This window comes from Microcaecilia unicolor, chromosome 2, assembly GCF_901765095.1.
Source record: "Microcaecilia unicolor chromosome 2, aMicUni1.1, whole genome shotgun sequence".
Lineage (NCBI taxonomy): Eukaryota > Metazoa > Chordata > Amphibia > Gymnophiona > Siphonopidae > Microcaecilia > Microcaecilia unicolor.
In genome coordinates, this window is record NC_044032.1 from 293,161,148 (window position 1) to 293,178,116 (window position 16,969).

At 49.0% G+C, this 16,969-nt stretch overlaps 1 protein-coding gene across 1 annotated transcript in view; it reads left to right on the forward strand.

The window, feature by feature from the left end:
* The window catches only part of LOC115462029 (guanine nucleotide-binding protein-like 3-like protein), a gene marked incomplete at its 5' end in the record, with an annotated part of 43,934 nt that extends 39,985 nt beyond the window's left edge, over nt 1-3,949 (forward strand). Inside the window, 2 exon segments of the mRNA XM_030192075.1 lie at nt 2,920-3,097; nt 3,449-3,949. Of these exon segments, the coding sequence (XP_030047935.1) occupies nt 2,920-3,097; nt 3,449-3,516 (246 nt within the window).
* Nucleotides 3,950-16,969: the final 13,020 nt, after the last annotated feature.

Below are 16,969 nucleotides of genomic sequence, written 5' to 3' on the forward strand. Positions count from 1 at the left end.
AACATTTAAAACAAGAAACAATACCAAGAAAAATTACAATATCACAAGGAATTACAATAAAAATGTATACATAAAATGCAGTGGACTATAAATACTAAAATACACAGAGAACAAAAATTAAAATCCCAACCTACTATCCAAAAGCATGCCTGTATTACTCTGACCCCCTCATTTACCAAGGGTCAAGTAAGAACATAGCTAACAGCATGAATAAACAAACTACCCCCCCCCCCCCCCCCAACCTGAATATAGGGTATCAAAATAGTTCAGAATCAACAACGTATGCCATAGGATGTGAGACTTAGGGGCTCATTTTCAAAACAGAAAAATGTCCAAAGAGCGGCACGAAGTGACAGATGAACGTTTTTTGGGGGGGGAGGGGGGGGGGGGAAGAGTTGTTTGCAAAATGTCCAAATTTCAATTTTCGAAACCCATTTTTAAGATGGTTTTCTATGCTGTTCATATGCAGTACGTCCAAATCACAAGGGGGTGGGATTTAGGTGTTCCCAAAACTTGGACATTTTTCTGCCATCTACTATAATAAAAAGCAACCTCAATGTTCTGAGGACACTGACGTCACTGAAGTCAGTCAGTCTCCCAGAACGGTTCGTGGATTCATGGTGGTGAAGCCACCCCACAGACCCGTGCCCCGCCCTCGCGTCAAACGTCATGACGTCGAGGGCAGGAAAAAAAAAAATCACCTAAACAAACGGTTGACCCCCCCCCCTAAAGCTGCAGCTCAACACAAGGACCTCCAGCACCCCCCCGCAACAACCCCCTCCTGAGACACCCACCTTTGCGTTGCTTTGCCGGCGGGGGACCTGAAACCCCGCCAGCACAAGCCCTGTCTGCTCACTACGGCGTCATCTTCGGCGTTCCTAGCCTGTGGAGGCAGGGCTTCTGTGCGTCTGACGTCCTGCACGTGCATGACGTCAGACACACAGAACTCCGCCCTGCACAGCTACCAACGCCGACGATGACGCCGTACTCAGCACACAGGACTTGTGGTGGCGGGGTTCCGGGTCCCCCGCCACCAAACCAACGCGAAGGTGGGTGCGATGGGCACGGTGGGTCGGATGGCTGCGGCCAGATGCATCGCCGTGGGTCGGATGGTGCCGGGAGGGGGGGCATCGCACCTCACAGGCAACTGCTCAATGAGGAAAACCTTGCTAGCACCCGTTTCATTTGGGTCAGAAACGGGCCTTTTTTACTAGTAGCAGAATAAAGCAAAAATATCCAGGTCTAAAAGATGTTTAGACCTGTTTCAATCATGACTAAGTCACAAAAAGGTGCCTTAAATGACCAGATGACCACTGGAAGGATTAAGGCATGACCCCCTCCCACCCCCAAAGATGTGAAAGAAATAGTACATACCAGCCTCTATGACAGCTTCAGAAGTTATAGCCAGTCCAATTAGAGCAGCAGTCAGGTCCCTGGAGTAGCCTAGTGGTCGGTGCAGTGCATTGTAGAGAATGGGACCCGGGCCCATATCCTACTCTAACTGTTACACTTGTGGTGGAAAGTGTGAGCCCTCCAAAACTCACCAAAAACAAATTTAAAACAAATCGGAGAAAATGTTTCTTCACCCAACGCGTAATTAAACTCTGGAATTCGTTGCCGGAGAACGTGGTGAAGGCGGTTAGCTTGGCAGAGTTTAAAAAGGGGTTAGATGGTTTCCTAAAGGACAAGTCCATAAACCGCTACTGAATGGACTTGGGAAAAATCCACAATTCCAGGAATAACATGTATAGAATGTACGTTTGGGAAGCTTGCCAGGTGCCCTTGGCCTGGATTGGCCGCTGTCGTGGATAGGATGCTGGGCTCGATGGACCCTTGGTCTTTTCCCAGTGTGGCATTACTTATGTATTGTACCCACATATAGGTGACACCTGCAGACATAAGGTAGTGGTGTACAGTAGGTTTTTGGTGGGTTTTGGAGGGCTCCCCATACAATATAAGGGGGTAACGGTGATATGTATACCTGAGACCTTTTAAGTGAAGTCCAGAGCAGTGTCCCCTAGGGTGCCCCACTGCTCTGTTGGGGGTGTCTGTGTGGCCAGTCTACCAGGAATGCTGGCTCCTTCTACATCTCAGTGGCGTGTTTTTGTGCATTTTCAACATCTAGTAAATGGCCATTTTTGAAACAAAAAGTTGGATTTTTTTTTTCTGGTTTGAAAATGGCCATGTTTGCTACTAGGTTTTTGGACGTTTTTTGCAAAATGTCCAAAATCGGATTTATACATCATATCGAAAATGCCCCTCTTTAGGACTTAGATGTTTGCATTAGAGAAGGAAAGGTGGGGGTGGGGCATGATAAACACTTAAGTACCTCAAAGGTATTAATAGTGGAGAAGAAGCAAATATTTTTGATTGGAAAGGAAGCTCTAGAACAAATATGACTATTTGAAGCTTGAGGCTCAATGGGGATAAAGTGAGGAATCGTTTAAGGAACTATTTCTTCTCACAAAGAGCGGTTGATACGTAGAACAGCCTCCTAGAGGAGGCAAATGTACTGGAATTCCAGAAAGCATGGGATGCATACGAAATATACTCAGTTGTGAGAAAGTAAATGTTCAAACAAAGATGATCTGTAATACTGCAACAGAAGAGAAAATAGGCATATGAAGTGGGCTGTGTGTTTTTTTTAATCTGACATATTCTATATTGTAGCTGTTTTCAGGCCAGTATCTCTCATTCAGCACTACTCCTGTAGCCACAGTGTCATTCCAGGTGCATTTAGTCTAAATTCATAGAAGCTATCAGACTGGGCAGGGTGACACCTCTCCGAGTCCCTTAGCATGAAACATTAGGAAGTTTTTGGAGGAATACCAGGAATGTTAAGTTGGAAGCCCCTGGGTTTTCCTACAGCATGCTGCATGTGAGCAAGTATAATCTAAACTTTTCCTTCCTTTCTTCCAGTTTGGTCCCATGACAGTAGAAATCAAAGTTAGTAGGAATAAACATGAGGCCACTGCAGCAGTGGGAGTTGTTCCAAGAGCTCCCAACCTCCAAGAGATTCAGGCCCTAGATCCACTTCTGCAAGGGCAGGGCCTGCAGGCGGCAAGCAAAAGACGGCGGAAACTGCAGAAGCGGGCAGGTAAGTCAGGCAGAGGGCCTCCCAGCTAGCTGAAAATACATAATCCCATTATCTGGCTAGCAGCATCTCACAGATAAATGTGCATCTTTTCCAGTTACCATGAGGGTCTCTCTCACAGCTTAAGCCTTGTACCCACCTTACTCTGAGACAGCCTTATGCTGTGGTGACTTTTAACTGAACACTTGAACCAACAAGCTCCCAAGGTGCTATATTCTCATACAGCCTGTCTGCTAACCTTTCTGCTGCTGCTTCTCTAGGCCCAGTTTTTGAGGATTCTGTTGGACTAATGCTTTGTTATTTTCTGAAGTCACTATTTCCTTCCCCTCTTTTTTTATTTTTTTTTTATTTTAGATAAAATTGCAACAAAGCTCTCGGACACACTGACATCTGCCATGGCTTTCAACTTTTCAGATGATTAAGGCATGGCACAGTTGAGAGCCTGTAATGCACACTACTCCTTTCCTGGAGAGAGATTGGAATGACTATCCTGTTGGTGCATTTATGAACTCTGCAACTTGGTGTGGTGGAGGATGGCACTGCTCTGCGTGTGACTCAGATACAGGAGTGACAGCGCTGTTGAAAGAATAAGAACTATGTGCATTGGCGCAGCAAGGAATTGGCCTGCGTCGTGTGCTGCAGAAAGATGAGAGTTACTGTGCTGTCGTGTGTGTGAACTCTAATTTGGTGCAGTGGGGGAACAGCAGTGCTGCCCCCTGCTGTAGAAAGACTGGAATAGCAGGGTTTGCTTAGCTGATGATACCTCTTCTGGTCTACATCTCAGGTCTCGGGCCACACAATTGTATTTTTTTGGTGTCAGTGTGAAGGATGCAATAGCTTAGGCCTCTAAAATAAAACTTCAAGAAAAATACATACCAATAATGTTTTATTTATTTTAAATTATGAGAAAACAAAAAATTGAAGAGATTAAAGCTATTAGTTACACAACAACAAACTGTAGAAGGATAAGGATATAATATCCATAATAAGTAACACACAGAAACGAAGCAGTCGTTATGTACATGGAGTGGGGTCTGTGCAGAGTGATATAAGAGGAATACTGTGGAACTGGTGTTTATATGCTACCTCCACCATACGTGGCGGACTGATGAAATGTCTTCAAGCAACATTTCTGTTTGGGCAGCATTTCTCTGTCTGGATTCCCTCTGAGGTTTCTGTGAATGCCAGCTACAGATGTGGGAGTTGTAGATTGCTGACAGCAAAACTGTGATCGTTCCGTAGGATGAAAGAGCCTTTGGAACAATTGTGGTCAGGTTCCTGTGCAAAGGAGTGTGGGAACTTTGTTCCTGGCAAAGAAACCATTATAATAGAACACTTTGAACATGTCGCTGGCTTAGCCTGCTGAATATCCAGTGCTTCCTCGAAGCTGTGTGGGATGGTGCTGCCCATTTTCTAACTGCCAAGCACCTTACAGCTGTCTTAAAGTTTAATCACAATAAAAAAAAAAAGCAGAATTTAAATCCAATAAACATTTTAAACAGACACAAAATACAAAATGTAAAGTTTTATATTATGAAGAACAACTAGGACCAAAGAAAACTGTAAAAGTATACAAAACATATACAAAGCTGTATAGCCCACTCAAATAGTAGTCTTTAATTTCTTCCTAGACTGGGAGTAGCAACATTGCTTTACAAAATCTGCTGGAAGAGCACTCCAAAGCAGAGGTGCTTGATAGCTAAACTGAGTGGGTGAATTCCAGATGAAGGGCCCTGTTTACTAATCAGTGCTAAGGGCGCATTAGCATTTTTAGCATGCACTAATGATTAGCACGTGCTAAATGCTAAGTCGCCCACTGGAACATATGGGTGACTCTAGCACTTAGGGCCAGATGCACTAAACAACGAGCCATTAACGAGCAAGTAGTAAACCCTGGCATGCACTAAACGCCATTTCCTGATCACGGTAGCAGTTAACGAAAACGGAATACAAATCATAATGAGCTGCAGTACCATTACAAGGCTATTATAATGATATGCACTAATATATGCACTAACGTTTACCGATTCCCCTTACGGTTGAAACCCTAACGTGAGGTCTGCACCTCTCGTTAGGCAGGGGCTGCTGTGGGAAAGGAAAAAAAAAACAAGCTGCGCGTCTGTGCCTAACATTGACATCCTTTAAGGACGTCCGTTACGAGCACTGCTTTCTTTTTTCCCTTCCGACGCCTCCCCCGCCCGAGGGCGCCACCGCTCCCCCTCCCCCTCCCCTCCCCCCTGTATTGAAAGAGCTTTCCACAGCCCCGGTCCCTCCCCCCGAGGCTGCTGCCGCCGCTCCCCCCTCTCTTGAAATGACAGCTTTCCCGCCATCCTCTGCACCCCCGTGGCCCCACCCCCGCCACCCCCTGAGGTTGTCCCCGCCGCCGCTTCCCCCTCCACCCGCCCCCCTCCGTCTGCCACCGGGCCCTCACAGCGCCTCTCACCCCCGTGTGAAGGCGCTGCACCGGCCGCAGCAGGCAATAGCTGATCGCTTGGCTTCGGGACTTCCCTTCTTTCCTCCTTGGCCCGCCCTCGTCTGATGTAAGTTGTTACTTACGTCAGACGAGGGTGGGCCAAGGAGGAAAGAAGGGAAGTCCCGAAGCCAAGCGATTAGTTGTTGCTGCTGCGGCTGGTGCAGCGCCTTCACACGGGGGTGAGAGGCGCTGTGAGGGCCCGGTGGCAGACGGAGGGGGGGCGGGGGAGCGGCAGCGGGGACAACCTCAGGGGGTGGCGGGGGTGGGGCCACGGGGGTGCAGAGGATGGCGGGGAAGCTGTCATTTCAAGAGAGGGGGGAGTGGCGGCGACCTCGGAGGGGGCAGGGCTGCGGAAAGCTCTTTCAATGCAGGGGGGAGCGGTGGTGGCGACCTCGGGCGGGGGTGACTGCCGTCTGTAAAGGACGTCCATAAGGACATCCATAGGCACGTCTTTTTTTTGGTTTGTTTTATTTTTGATGTCCTTGGCATGTGCAGAGCAGCCAGCATAATGCTTATGCTCTACCGGCCGATTCTCCGACCATTTTACGAGGGATTAGAGAATGCAAGTGAGCTGCAACGAGCAGCTCATTTGCATTCCCTTTTTTTGATGCATTGCCGTTCCCTACTAATTCGCTATGGAATTCGGTAGGGAAAGGCTCTAACAACGACTTTAGTGCATCTGGCTCTTAGTGTGTGCTAAAAACGCTAGCGCAGCTTAGTAAATGGGGCCCAAATTTTGTTAGGTGGAGGAATCTGCAAGTGATTATAATTGGAAGAGCACAGCTGACATCCTGGAGAGTAGGGGATAAGATAGTTGGCTAGATAAGATGGCTGTGGAGGTGTGAGAATCTTATATCTAATCCTAAAGTTCACAGGCAACCAGCGATACTCTACCAATAGGGAGATTACATGGTCAGACTTATGTACAAAACGCAGCATCTTCCTTTAAAAAAAATGTATTTATGCAATTATAATTTAACAATACAAGGAATAACTCCTCATAGGCAAGGAAAAAAAAACATAGCAATATACACTGAAAGAAAATAAATAATTTCCACATAGATTAAAAAAAAGGGGAAAACCCTATGTACAGTTAGTCTACAAAATAAGTGGGGACAGAGTCTAACAATTTAAATGGGGATTTAAACATGAAACATTGCATAAAAGGAAAAGGCATTAATGGTTAACTTCCACCCTTACTACGCCTGCTTGAGATTTACACTCCAGACCCGGCTACACTAGTCCCTCTCTTAGAACTAAGAAAAACCTTTAGCTATTGAGAATAAAAATATACATAATTGGTAATTAACATAGGTAATTACACATTTACACGGATAACATAACAAAAGATGCACCAAGAGAACAAACCTCTTAACAAGACATAACAGTCTGTCTTGTCACATCAGGAAATATCCAGATCTTATGACCCATGAACAAAACTTGTGGATATCAAAAGTACAGTTTCATAATCATATCCACATGTTGCGGGAGCTCAAAAGTCACTAATAAAGTTGCTCTGTGTGAATCATAACTTCCATATCATCATGCTGATCAATCCATAGACTGGTGGGTTGTGTCCATCTACCAGCAGGTGGAGATAGAGAGCAATCCTTTTGCCTCCCTATATGTGGTCATGTGCTGCCGGAAACTCCTCAGTATGTTCTCTATCTCAGCAGGTGGTGGTCACACACAGCAGCAGCTCTGGCTAGGCCTCCAAGCCTAATTTTAGGTTTTGTTGAGTGCCTGGGGTTGAGGGCTCTTCTTGAGCAAGTGCAAACCTGGTGGTGCCAGGTCCCTCCTTTTCTCCCCCCTCCCGCTGGCTCCGTTTAAAAAAAAAAAAAAAATTTTGGACGTCCTTAAGGGCGTTTATTTCGACGTTTATTTAAACGTTTATTGCAGCTACTCACTGGGACACCAGGTCGTTACAGCTCGGAGCGGAAAGCAGGTAATTTTTACCTTTTTGTAGCGGGCAGGGGGTTCCCCGATTGATCTCCACGTGGCTGATGGCGTCGGAGGGCGAGGGCGCAAAGAATCGCTCCCCGGACCGTGTGTGCGCGTTTAGCGGGGATGCGGGGGTTTTAAAGTCTGATTCGCCCTTGTTGGGTGTCAGTTTGGAGGTCGGTCAGTGTCCCGGTTCTTCCTCGGGTGCGGCGGTTTTTCCCGCCATAAACGCCCATCCCCCGCTGCTCGCCTCCGCCATCTTGGCCGGCCACGCTGCTCGGACGGCTTCTTCTTGGGCCGCCCTTGAGGTGGGAGACGTTAATGCCATGGCCGCCCTTCATTTGGGCGACGGCAGAAAAGCGGCTAAAGTTAAGCGCCGTTCTTCCCGCGCGGCTCCTTCACGGAGTGTCGCGCCGGACGCCATCTTGGATGCGCAGCATGTTTCTCCCCCGCTCTTGCGAGCGCCGGTTGAGGGTGCGTCTAGGGCTGTGGCCCAGGCTGCTGAAGTGCACAGTCTGGGGGGTTTCTCCCCCGAGTTTATTTTGCTGCTGCATCAGGCCTTTCTTATGCAAAACGCTGCACCTTCTCCCTTGTCCGATAAAGGGGTTGAGGCCCCCGGAAGTAAACACCCTCGGGTGGATTCCCAGGCCTTAGAGGACTCTGTTTCCTCTGATGTAGATGGGGGCAGCGTATCTGAGTTCTCCCAACGGTCCTTTGGGGATTCCTTGGAGGAGACGGATTCCCGCTCGGATGGAGCGGATGACCCCTCTGCAGCACGGATCTTTCGCTCAGAGGATTTGCCCAACCTGTTAGTGCAGGCCATGAGCATTTTGAAGATTTCCTCGCCAGAGGACGTCTCTCCCTCAGCCCCTGTTGGCTCTGCCATTATGCTGGGGACGAAGCGCCCGCCTAGAACCTTCCACGTGCATGATGCCATGCACACCTTAATTTCGGCTCAATGGGATGTCCCGGAAGCGAGCCTCAAAGTGGCTAGGGCTATGTCCCGCCTCTATCCTTTGCCTGAAAGTGAACGTGAGGCCTTTATTTGGCCTACCGTGGATTCTTTAATCACTGCGGTGACTAAGAAAACGGCGTTGCCAGTGGAAGGTGGCACGGCCCTAAAGGACGCCCAAGACAGAAGATTGGAAGCGGCTTTAAGGTCGTCCTTCGAGGCGGCTGCCTTAAGTTTGCGGCTCCTATGTGGCCAGGGCGTGCCTGACGATGGTGCAGCGGGCTTCCCCCTCGGAACTTTCCTTGAGGGCTGACTGGCCGGCCCTGGAATCGGGCCTGGCTTATTTGGCAGACTTACTGTATGATGTCTTGAGAGCCTCAGCTAAAGGTATGGCTCAGATAGTCTCTGCGCGGCGGTGGCTTTGGCTGAAGCATTGGTCTGCTGACCACGCATCTAAGTCCCGCCTGGCTAAGTTGCCTTTTAAAGGCAAGCTGCTCTTTGGGGTCGAGCTGGACAAAATCGTGACCGATCTCGGCACGTCTAAGGGCAAGAGGTTACCAGAGGTCAGGGCTCGGGCCAGTGCTCGCCCCGGTATCTCCAGAGGACGGTTTCAGGAAGCCCGTCGGTACCGCCCGGGCAAGTCGGGCTCCTCTGCCCCCTCTTCCTTCAAAAGGAACTTCTCCCCCAAGCAGCATTCCTTTCGCAGAGACCGCCGTCCCGGAGGTACGCCCTCCGGTCCTCCCCCAGGGTCTCGTACCCAATGACGGGGCCCTGGTCCATGGCCCAGTGCAGATTGGAGGACGCCTGTCCTCGTTTCTGGGCGAGTGGACCAGGGTAACTTCAGACGCTTGGGTTCTGGAAGTCATCAGAGACGGCTACAAGTTAGAGTTCTGCCGACCCTTAAGAGACGGGTTTGTACTCTCTCCCTGCAAGTCTCCGGTCAAAGCTGTGGCAGTGCAGCAGACCTTGGACAACCTGATACGCCTGGGTGCGGTCGTTCCGGTGCCAGAAAATCAGATTGGCAAGGGACGTTACTCCATTTACTTTGTGGTACCAAAGAAAGGAGATTCTGTCCGGCCTATCCTCGACCTCAAAGGGGTCAATCGGGCCTTGAAAGTGCGGCACTTTCGCATGGAGACTCTCTGCTCTGTTATAGCGGCAGTGAAGGCAGGGGAGTTCTTGGCTTCCTTGGACTTCAAGGAAGCGTACCTGCATATTCCCATCTGGCCTCCTCATCAACGCTTTCTGCGTTTTGCAGTCCTGGGCCGACACTTCCAGTTCAGAGCCCTCCCTTTCGGGTTGGCTACTGCTCCGTGGACCTTCTCCAAAGTAATGGTGGTCATCGCGGCCTTCCTGCGAAAGGAAGGAGTACAAGTCCATCCTTATCTGGACGACTGGTTGATCCGAGCCCCCTCTTATGCAGAGTGCGGCAAAGCTGTGGACCGGGTGATTGCTCTTTTGAGCTCCCTGGAGTATCTGGGAGTTCGATTCGACACCCAAGTGGGCAGAGTGTTCCTGCCGGACAATCGGATTGTCAAACTTCAGGCTCAGGTGGACCAGTTCCTAGTAGCCTCTCCTCTTCGGGCTTGGGACTTTGTGCAGCTGTTGGGCTCTATGACGGCCACGATGGAAGTAGTGCCCTGGGCCAGGGCTCATATGAGACCACTACAACACTCTCTGCTGCAGCGCTGGACTCCGGTGTTGGAGGATTATGCTGTGCGCCTTCCCTTGGACCCAGCAGTGCGCAAGGCGCTGAGCTGGTGGCTGCAGACAGACAAGTTGTCTGCAGGAATGCCTCTGGTGACCCCGGAGTGGATTGTCGTCACGACGGACGCCTCTTTGTCCGGCTGGGGAGCCCACTGCTTGGGAAGGACAGCGCAGCGGCTCTGGTCTCCTGCAGAGGCAAAGTGGTCTATCAACCTCCTGGAACTCAGAGCCATTCGGTTGGCGCTTTTGGAGTTCATCCCGGTACTGGCGTTGAAGCCAGTATGGGTCCTGTCGGACAATGCCACGGCTGTGGCCTATGTCAACCGCCAGGGAGGTACCAAGAGCGCCCCTCTAGCCAAGGAGGCCATGAATCTATGCCAGTGGGCGGAAGCTCCCGGAGAGTGGCAGCTATCTGCTCAGGCGTTCTTGGACATCACGAAGCGCTGGGGCCAGCCGAGCCTAGATCTGATGGCGTCATCGGCCAATTGCCAAGTGCCGCGCTTTTTCAGCAGAGGACGGGACCCTCGATCCCTGGGAGTAGATGCTCTTCTCCAACAGTGGCCGACACAGGAGCTTCTCTATGTGTTCCCGCCCTGGCCCATGTTGGGCAGGGTGCTAGACCGGGTGGCAAAGCATCCGGGCCGGATAATCCTGGTGGGTCCGGACTGGCCCAGACGTCCCTGGTATGCGGACTTGATCAGGCTCTCAGTGGACGATCCTCTGCGGCTGCCAGTGGAGCAGGGCCTGTTGCATCAGGGTCCCGTGGTGATGGAGGATCCCTCCCCCTTTGGTCTTACGGCCTGGCTATTGAGCGGCAGCGTCTGAGAAAGAAGGGCTTCTCAGACAAGGTCATCGCCACTATGCTGAGAGCAAGGAAGCGCTCTACTTCTACTGCTTACGCCAGGGTTTGGCGTACCTTTCCAGTGTGGTGTGAAGCAGGCTCACTTTCTCCCTTCACTGCTCCAATTTCTTCAGTGTTGGCGTTCCTGCAAGAAGGTCTGGAGAAAGGCCTGTCGCTCAGTTCCCTTAAAGTCCAGGTAGCGGCTCTGGCTTGCTTCAGGGGCCGCCTGAAGGGTGCTTCCCTTGCTTCGCAGCCAGATGTGGTGCGCTTTCTCAAGGGAGTTAATCACCTGCGCCCTCCTCTGCACTCAGTGGTGCCTGCGTGGAATCTCAACCTGGTGCTAAGAGCCTTGCAGAAGCCACCTTTTGAACCCTTGTCAAGGGCATCTCGGAAAGACCTGACGTTGAAAGCAGTCTTTTTGGTAGCTATCACTTCAGCCAGAAGAGTTTCCGAGCTCCAGGCACTCTCATGTCGAGAGCCCTTTCTGCAGTTCACTGAGGCAGGAGTGCCTATTCGCACAGTGCCTTCCTTCCTGCCCAAGATTGTTTCTCGCTTCCATGTGAATCAGCAGCTCTGTCTCCCTTCCTTTCGTAGGGAGGACTACCCAGAGGAATACTCTGCTCTCAAATATCTGGATGTGAGACGAGTCATCATCAGATACTTGGAAGTGACCAATGATTTCCGGAAGTCGGATCATCTGTTTGTCCTGTTTGCAGGTCCTCGTAAGGGTCTGCAGGCTGCTAAGCCTACAGTGGCAAGATGGGTCAAGGAAGCCATTGCAGCGGCTTATGTGGCCGCGGGGAAGGTGCCGCCTATCCAGCTGAAGGCTCACTCCACTAGAGCTCAGGCAGCCTCGATGACAGAGGCCGGGTCCGTCTCCTTGGAAGAGATTTGCAAGGCGGCAACTTGGGCATCGGCCCATACCTTCTCCAGGCATTACCGCTTGACTGTGGCTGCGGAGGCCCGGTTTGGAGCTTCAGTGTTGCGGTCAGGGAATCTATGTCCCGCCCTGGGTGAGTACTGCTTCGGTACATCCCACCAGTCTATGGATTGATCAGCATGATGATATGGAAGGTAAAATTATGTATCATACCTGATAATTTTCTTTCCATTAATCATAGCTGATCAATCCATAGCCCCTCCCAGATATCTGTATTGTTTATATTCTGGTTGCATTTCAGGTTCAAGTTTAGTCTTCAGTTCCTGTTCAGGAGGACTTCGTGTTCAAGTTTTTCAATGGATTCTTCAAGAGTTGAGACGAATTTGTGTTACAGTGAGCTGCTGCATTCCTCTCCCCTCCGTTTTACGGGGCTGGATTGAGACTTAAATTCTGCCGGCGCTCCCTCCCGCTTCGTGCGGCAGTAGGGCAGCTTTGTACCCCTCCCGCTTCGGCGGTGTTAGGGTCAGTCAGCTCCTCCCGCGGTTGCGGTTGCAGGATAAGCCAGATCCCCCCGCATCGGCGGGTGTGGTGTCCCTCCCCCGCTCCGCGGGGATGAGCTGGACGGATTCCCCTCCCCCACTTGTTGGGGATGAGCTGGGTTAATTCCCCTCCCCCGTTTCGGCGGTGGTGAGCTGGGCAGAGTGTCCCTTTGAGGGTGTAATTCTCTAAGTGCTGAGTCCTGCGGATGGAGCTTGGATATCGACATACTGAGGAGTTTCCGGCAGCACATGACCACATATAGGGAGGCAAAAGGATTGCTCTCTATCTCCACCTGCTGGTAGATGGACACAACCCACCAGTCTATGGATTGATCAGCTATGATTAATGGAAAGAAAATTATCAGGTATGATACATAATTTTACCATACGAGTGCTCTAGGAAAGCTGTTACATCCAACTATCTGTTGATGATACCTCTTCGTTTCCACGTTGCACACCCCTATCATTAATTTTCGTAGGAAGTAAGCTTTACAGATAGGAGGAAACCCAGCCTCTGGTAATTGAAGAACTTCACTCATATACTTCTTTAATAGCTCCTGCAGTACCATACTCAGAATTTGAGTGCAGATTCAGATTTCTCCAATTGTTTTCTGAATGTTTTAATTGGCGATGCACCAAACTTTTTAAACTTCTTCTAAACTTTGTTCAACTGTTCTTAATTTTTGTCTCTCCTCACTAAGTGAACAACTAAAGTTCGGAGCCAACTGTCCCATACCAAGTTTCACTTTGGCAGTCTCTTTTAGTAAATCATTAATTTAGTAAATCATTAATTCTCATCAGCATTGCCCAAATGATGTCCAGAGATATTACTGGTAGCATCAGCAGGACTGAGGTGGGTACTGGAGGTGCTACAAGCTCACATGGTCCTGATCTTTGCAGGATAGCCACAGCAACCTCTCTTCTAGGTCCTTCATGCTGAACCAAAGCACCAACTTCCTCTATGGCATTTTCTCACACCTCAGGCCATTAGACCACCACCACATCCACGGTTGTAGGGCTTCTCACCACCTCGACTGCACCAAACCATGCTTGGAATAAACTCCCTGAGCCCATACGCCAGGCCCCCTCCCTGCCCATCTTCAAATCCTTGCTCAAAGCCCACCTCTTCAATGTCGCCTTCGGCACCTAACCACTACAACTCTATTCAGGAAATCTTGACTGCCCCAACTTGACATTTCGTCCTTTAGATTGTAAGCTCCTTCGAGCAGGGACTGTCCTTCTTTGTTAAACTGTACAGCGCTGCATAACCCTAGTAGCGCTCTAGAAATGTTACGTAGTAGTAGTAGTAGGTGGCACCTCTCCAGCGCCTATGCACCCGGGATTTCTCATTTGCTGGTCTCAAAGCTCTTTGTGGGGGTGAAGTCTCCACCTTGTGGGCTCAAAGCCAGAGTCCTCCCAAAATCCTGTCAGTGGAAGATCCTGAAGGAAGGCAGAAATCTTTGGTTGCCCTGAAACAGGAGAGGAGTCTGCTGAGGGACCTTGCAAAAACCCACCTTTTATGAGACATACAGCAATTAAGAAACCAGACTGATGGAAAAGTTAAGAGGTCTTCGCTCCTTCAGGTATGTGCTGCCATCTTGCTCAGCCCACACACACACACACACACACACAAAGCACAGCATAAATAGCAGAATTTTTAAGTAGCTTTAGATATCAACACTACAGAGGTAACTATAGTCAGTGAAAGACTGCCATAAATCAAGCGGCCAATGACCAGGGACAGAGCAGACAATAGAAGTCCTCCATCTGCAAAAATAGAGTAGCTTATGTTTTCTAAGAATCAAAAATTAAATGAACTACATGGGGCGAGCAAGAAGGGGTAATTTTTTTTTTCCTGAGCCACACAACTATTCTGAGACTTGACTGTGGCAACTGTCCAAAGGTAGTTTTAATAGTAAGTTCACTCTCGGGCAAGGCTTTCTTTCATCTTGAAAACGTTTTTCACTTCCTGCTGTGGCTGATAACAAGATCAATGAGCATTATTCTTGGTCAGTGTGACAAAACATTTGGAAACACCTATAGAAATCATCTGGGATGGGGAGAGAAAGATGATCAGATGAGGAAGGGGTGAGAAAAAAAACAGTTGTACAGTCAGAGGAGATGTTTATGTGGCACTTGTTATACCACCTTTCAAATGGGAACAATCAAATAGAAAACAAATGAAAGGAACTACAGATATCAGATAGGAAAAAGAAAAGAGATCAGGTAAACAGTACTCTTCCGCTGCCAGTGCCAGTCCCTGTAAGTCTACCTACATAAGTACATAAGTAATGCCATACTGGGAAAAGACCAAGGGTCCATCGAGCCCAGCATCCTGTCCACGACAGCGGCCAATCCAGGCCAAGGGAACCTGGCAAGCTTCCCAAACGTACAAACATTGTATACATGTTATTCCTGGAATTGTGGATTTTTCCCAAGTCCATTTAGTAGCGGTTTATGGACTTGGCCTTTAGGAAACCGTCGACCCCTTTTTAAACTCTGCTAAGCTAACCGCCTTCACCACTTTCTCTGGCAACGAATTCCAGAGTTTAATTATACGTTGGGTGAAGAAATATTTTCTCCGATTTGTTTTAAATTTACTACACTGTAGTTTCATCGCATGCCCCCTAGTCCTAGTATTTTTGGAAAGTGTGAACAGACGCTTCACATCCACCTGTTCCACTCCACTCATTATTTTATATACAGTGGGGGAAATAAGTATTTGATCCCTTGCTGATTTTGTAAGTTTGCCCACTGACAAAGACATGAGCAGCCCATAATTGAAGGGTAGGTTATTGGTAACAGTGAGAGATAGCACATCACAAATTAAATCCGGAAAATCACATTGTGGAAAGTATATGAATTTATTTGCATTCTGCAGAGGGAAATAAGTATTTGATCCCCCACCAACCAGTAAGAGATCTGGCCCCTACAGACCAGGTAGATGCTCCAAATCAACTCGTTACCTGCATGACAGACAGCTGTCGGCAATGGTCACCTGTATGAAAGACACCTGTCCACAGACTCAGTGAATCAGTCAGACTCTAACCTCTACAAAATGGCCAAGAGCAAGGAGCTGTCTAAGGATGTCAGGGACAAGATCATACACCTGCACAAGGCTGGAATGGGCTACAAAACCATCAGTAAGACGCTGGGCGAGAAGGAGACAACTGTTGGTGCTATAGTAAGAAAATGGAAGAAGTACAAAATGACTGTCAATCGACAAAGATCTGGGGCTCCACGCAAAATCTCACCTCGTGGGGTATCCTTGATCATGAGGAAGGTTAGAAATCAGCCTACAACTACAAGGGGGGAACTTGTCAATGATCTCAAGGCAGCTGGGACCACTGTCACCACGAAAACCATTGGTAACACATTACGACATAACGGATTGCAATCCTGCAGTGCCCGCAAGGTCCCCCTGCTCCGGAAGGCACATGTGACGGCCCGTCTGAAGTTTGCCAGTGAACACCTGGATGATGCCGAGAGTGATTGGGAGAAGGTGCTGTGGTCAGATGAGACAAAAATTGAGCTCTTTGGCATGAACTCAACTCGCCGTGTTTGGAGGAAGAGAAATGCTGCCTATGACCCAAAGAACACCGTCCCCACTGTCAAGCATGGAGGTGGAAATGTTATGTTTTGGGGGTGTTTCTCTGCTAAGGGCACAGGACTACTTCACCGCATCAATGGGAGAATGGATGGGGCCATGTACCGTACAATTCTGAGTGACAACCTCCTTCCCTCCGCCAGGGCCTTAAAAATGGGTCGTGGCTGGGTCTTCCAGCACGACAATGACCCAAAACATACAGCCAAGGCAACAAAGGAGTGGCTCAGGAAGAAGCACATTAGGGTCATGGAGTGGCCTAGCCAGTCACCAGACCTTAATCCCATTGAAAACTTATGGAGGGAGCTGAAGCTGCGAGTTGCCAAGCGACAGCCCAGAACTCTTAATGATTTAGAGATGATCTGCAAAGAGGAGTGGACCAAAATTCCTCCTGACATGTGTGCAAACCTCATCATCAACTACAGAAGACGTCTGACCGCTGTGCTTGCCAACAAGGGTTTTGCCACCAAGTATTAGGTCTTGTTTGCCAGAGGGATTAAATACTTATTTCCCTCTGCAGAATGCAAATAAATTCATATACTTTCCACAATGTGATTTTCCGGATTTAATTTGTGATGTGCTATCTCTCACTGTTACCAATAACCTACCCTTCAATTATGGGCTGCTCATGTCTTTGTCAGTGGGCAAACTTACAAAATCAGCAAGGGATCAAATACTTATTTCCCCCACTGTACCTCTATCATGTCTCCCCTCAGCCGTCTCTTCTCCAAGCTGAATAGCCCTAGCCTCCTTAATCTTTCTTCATAGGGAAGTCGTCCCATCCCCGCTATCATTTTAGTCGCCCTTCGCTGCACCTTTTCCAATTCTACTATATCTTTCTTGAGATGCAGCGACCAGAATTGAACACAATACTCAAGGTGCGGTCGCACCATGGAGCGCTACAACAGCATTATAACATCCTCACACCTGTTTTCCAT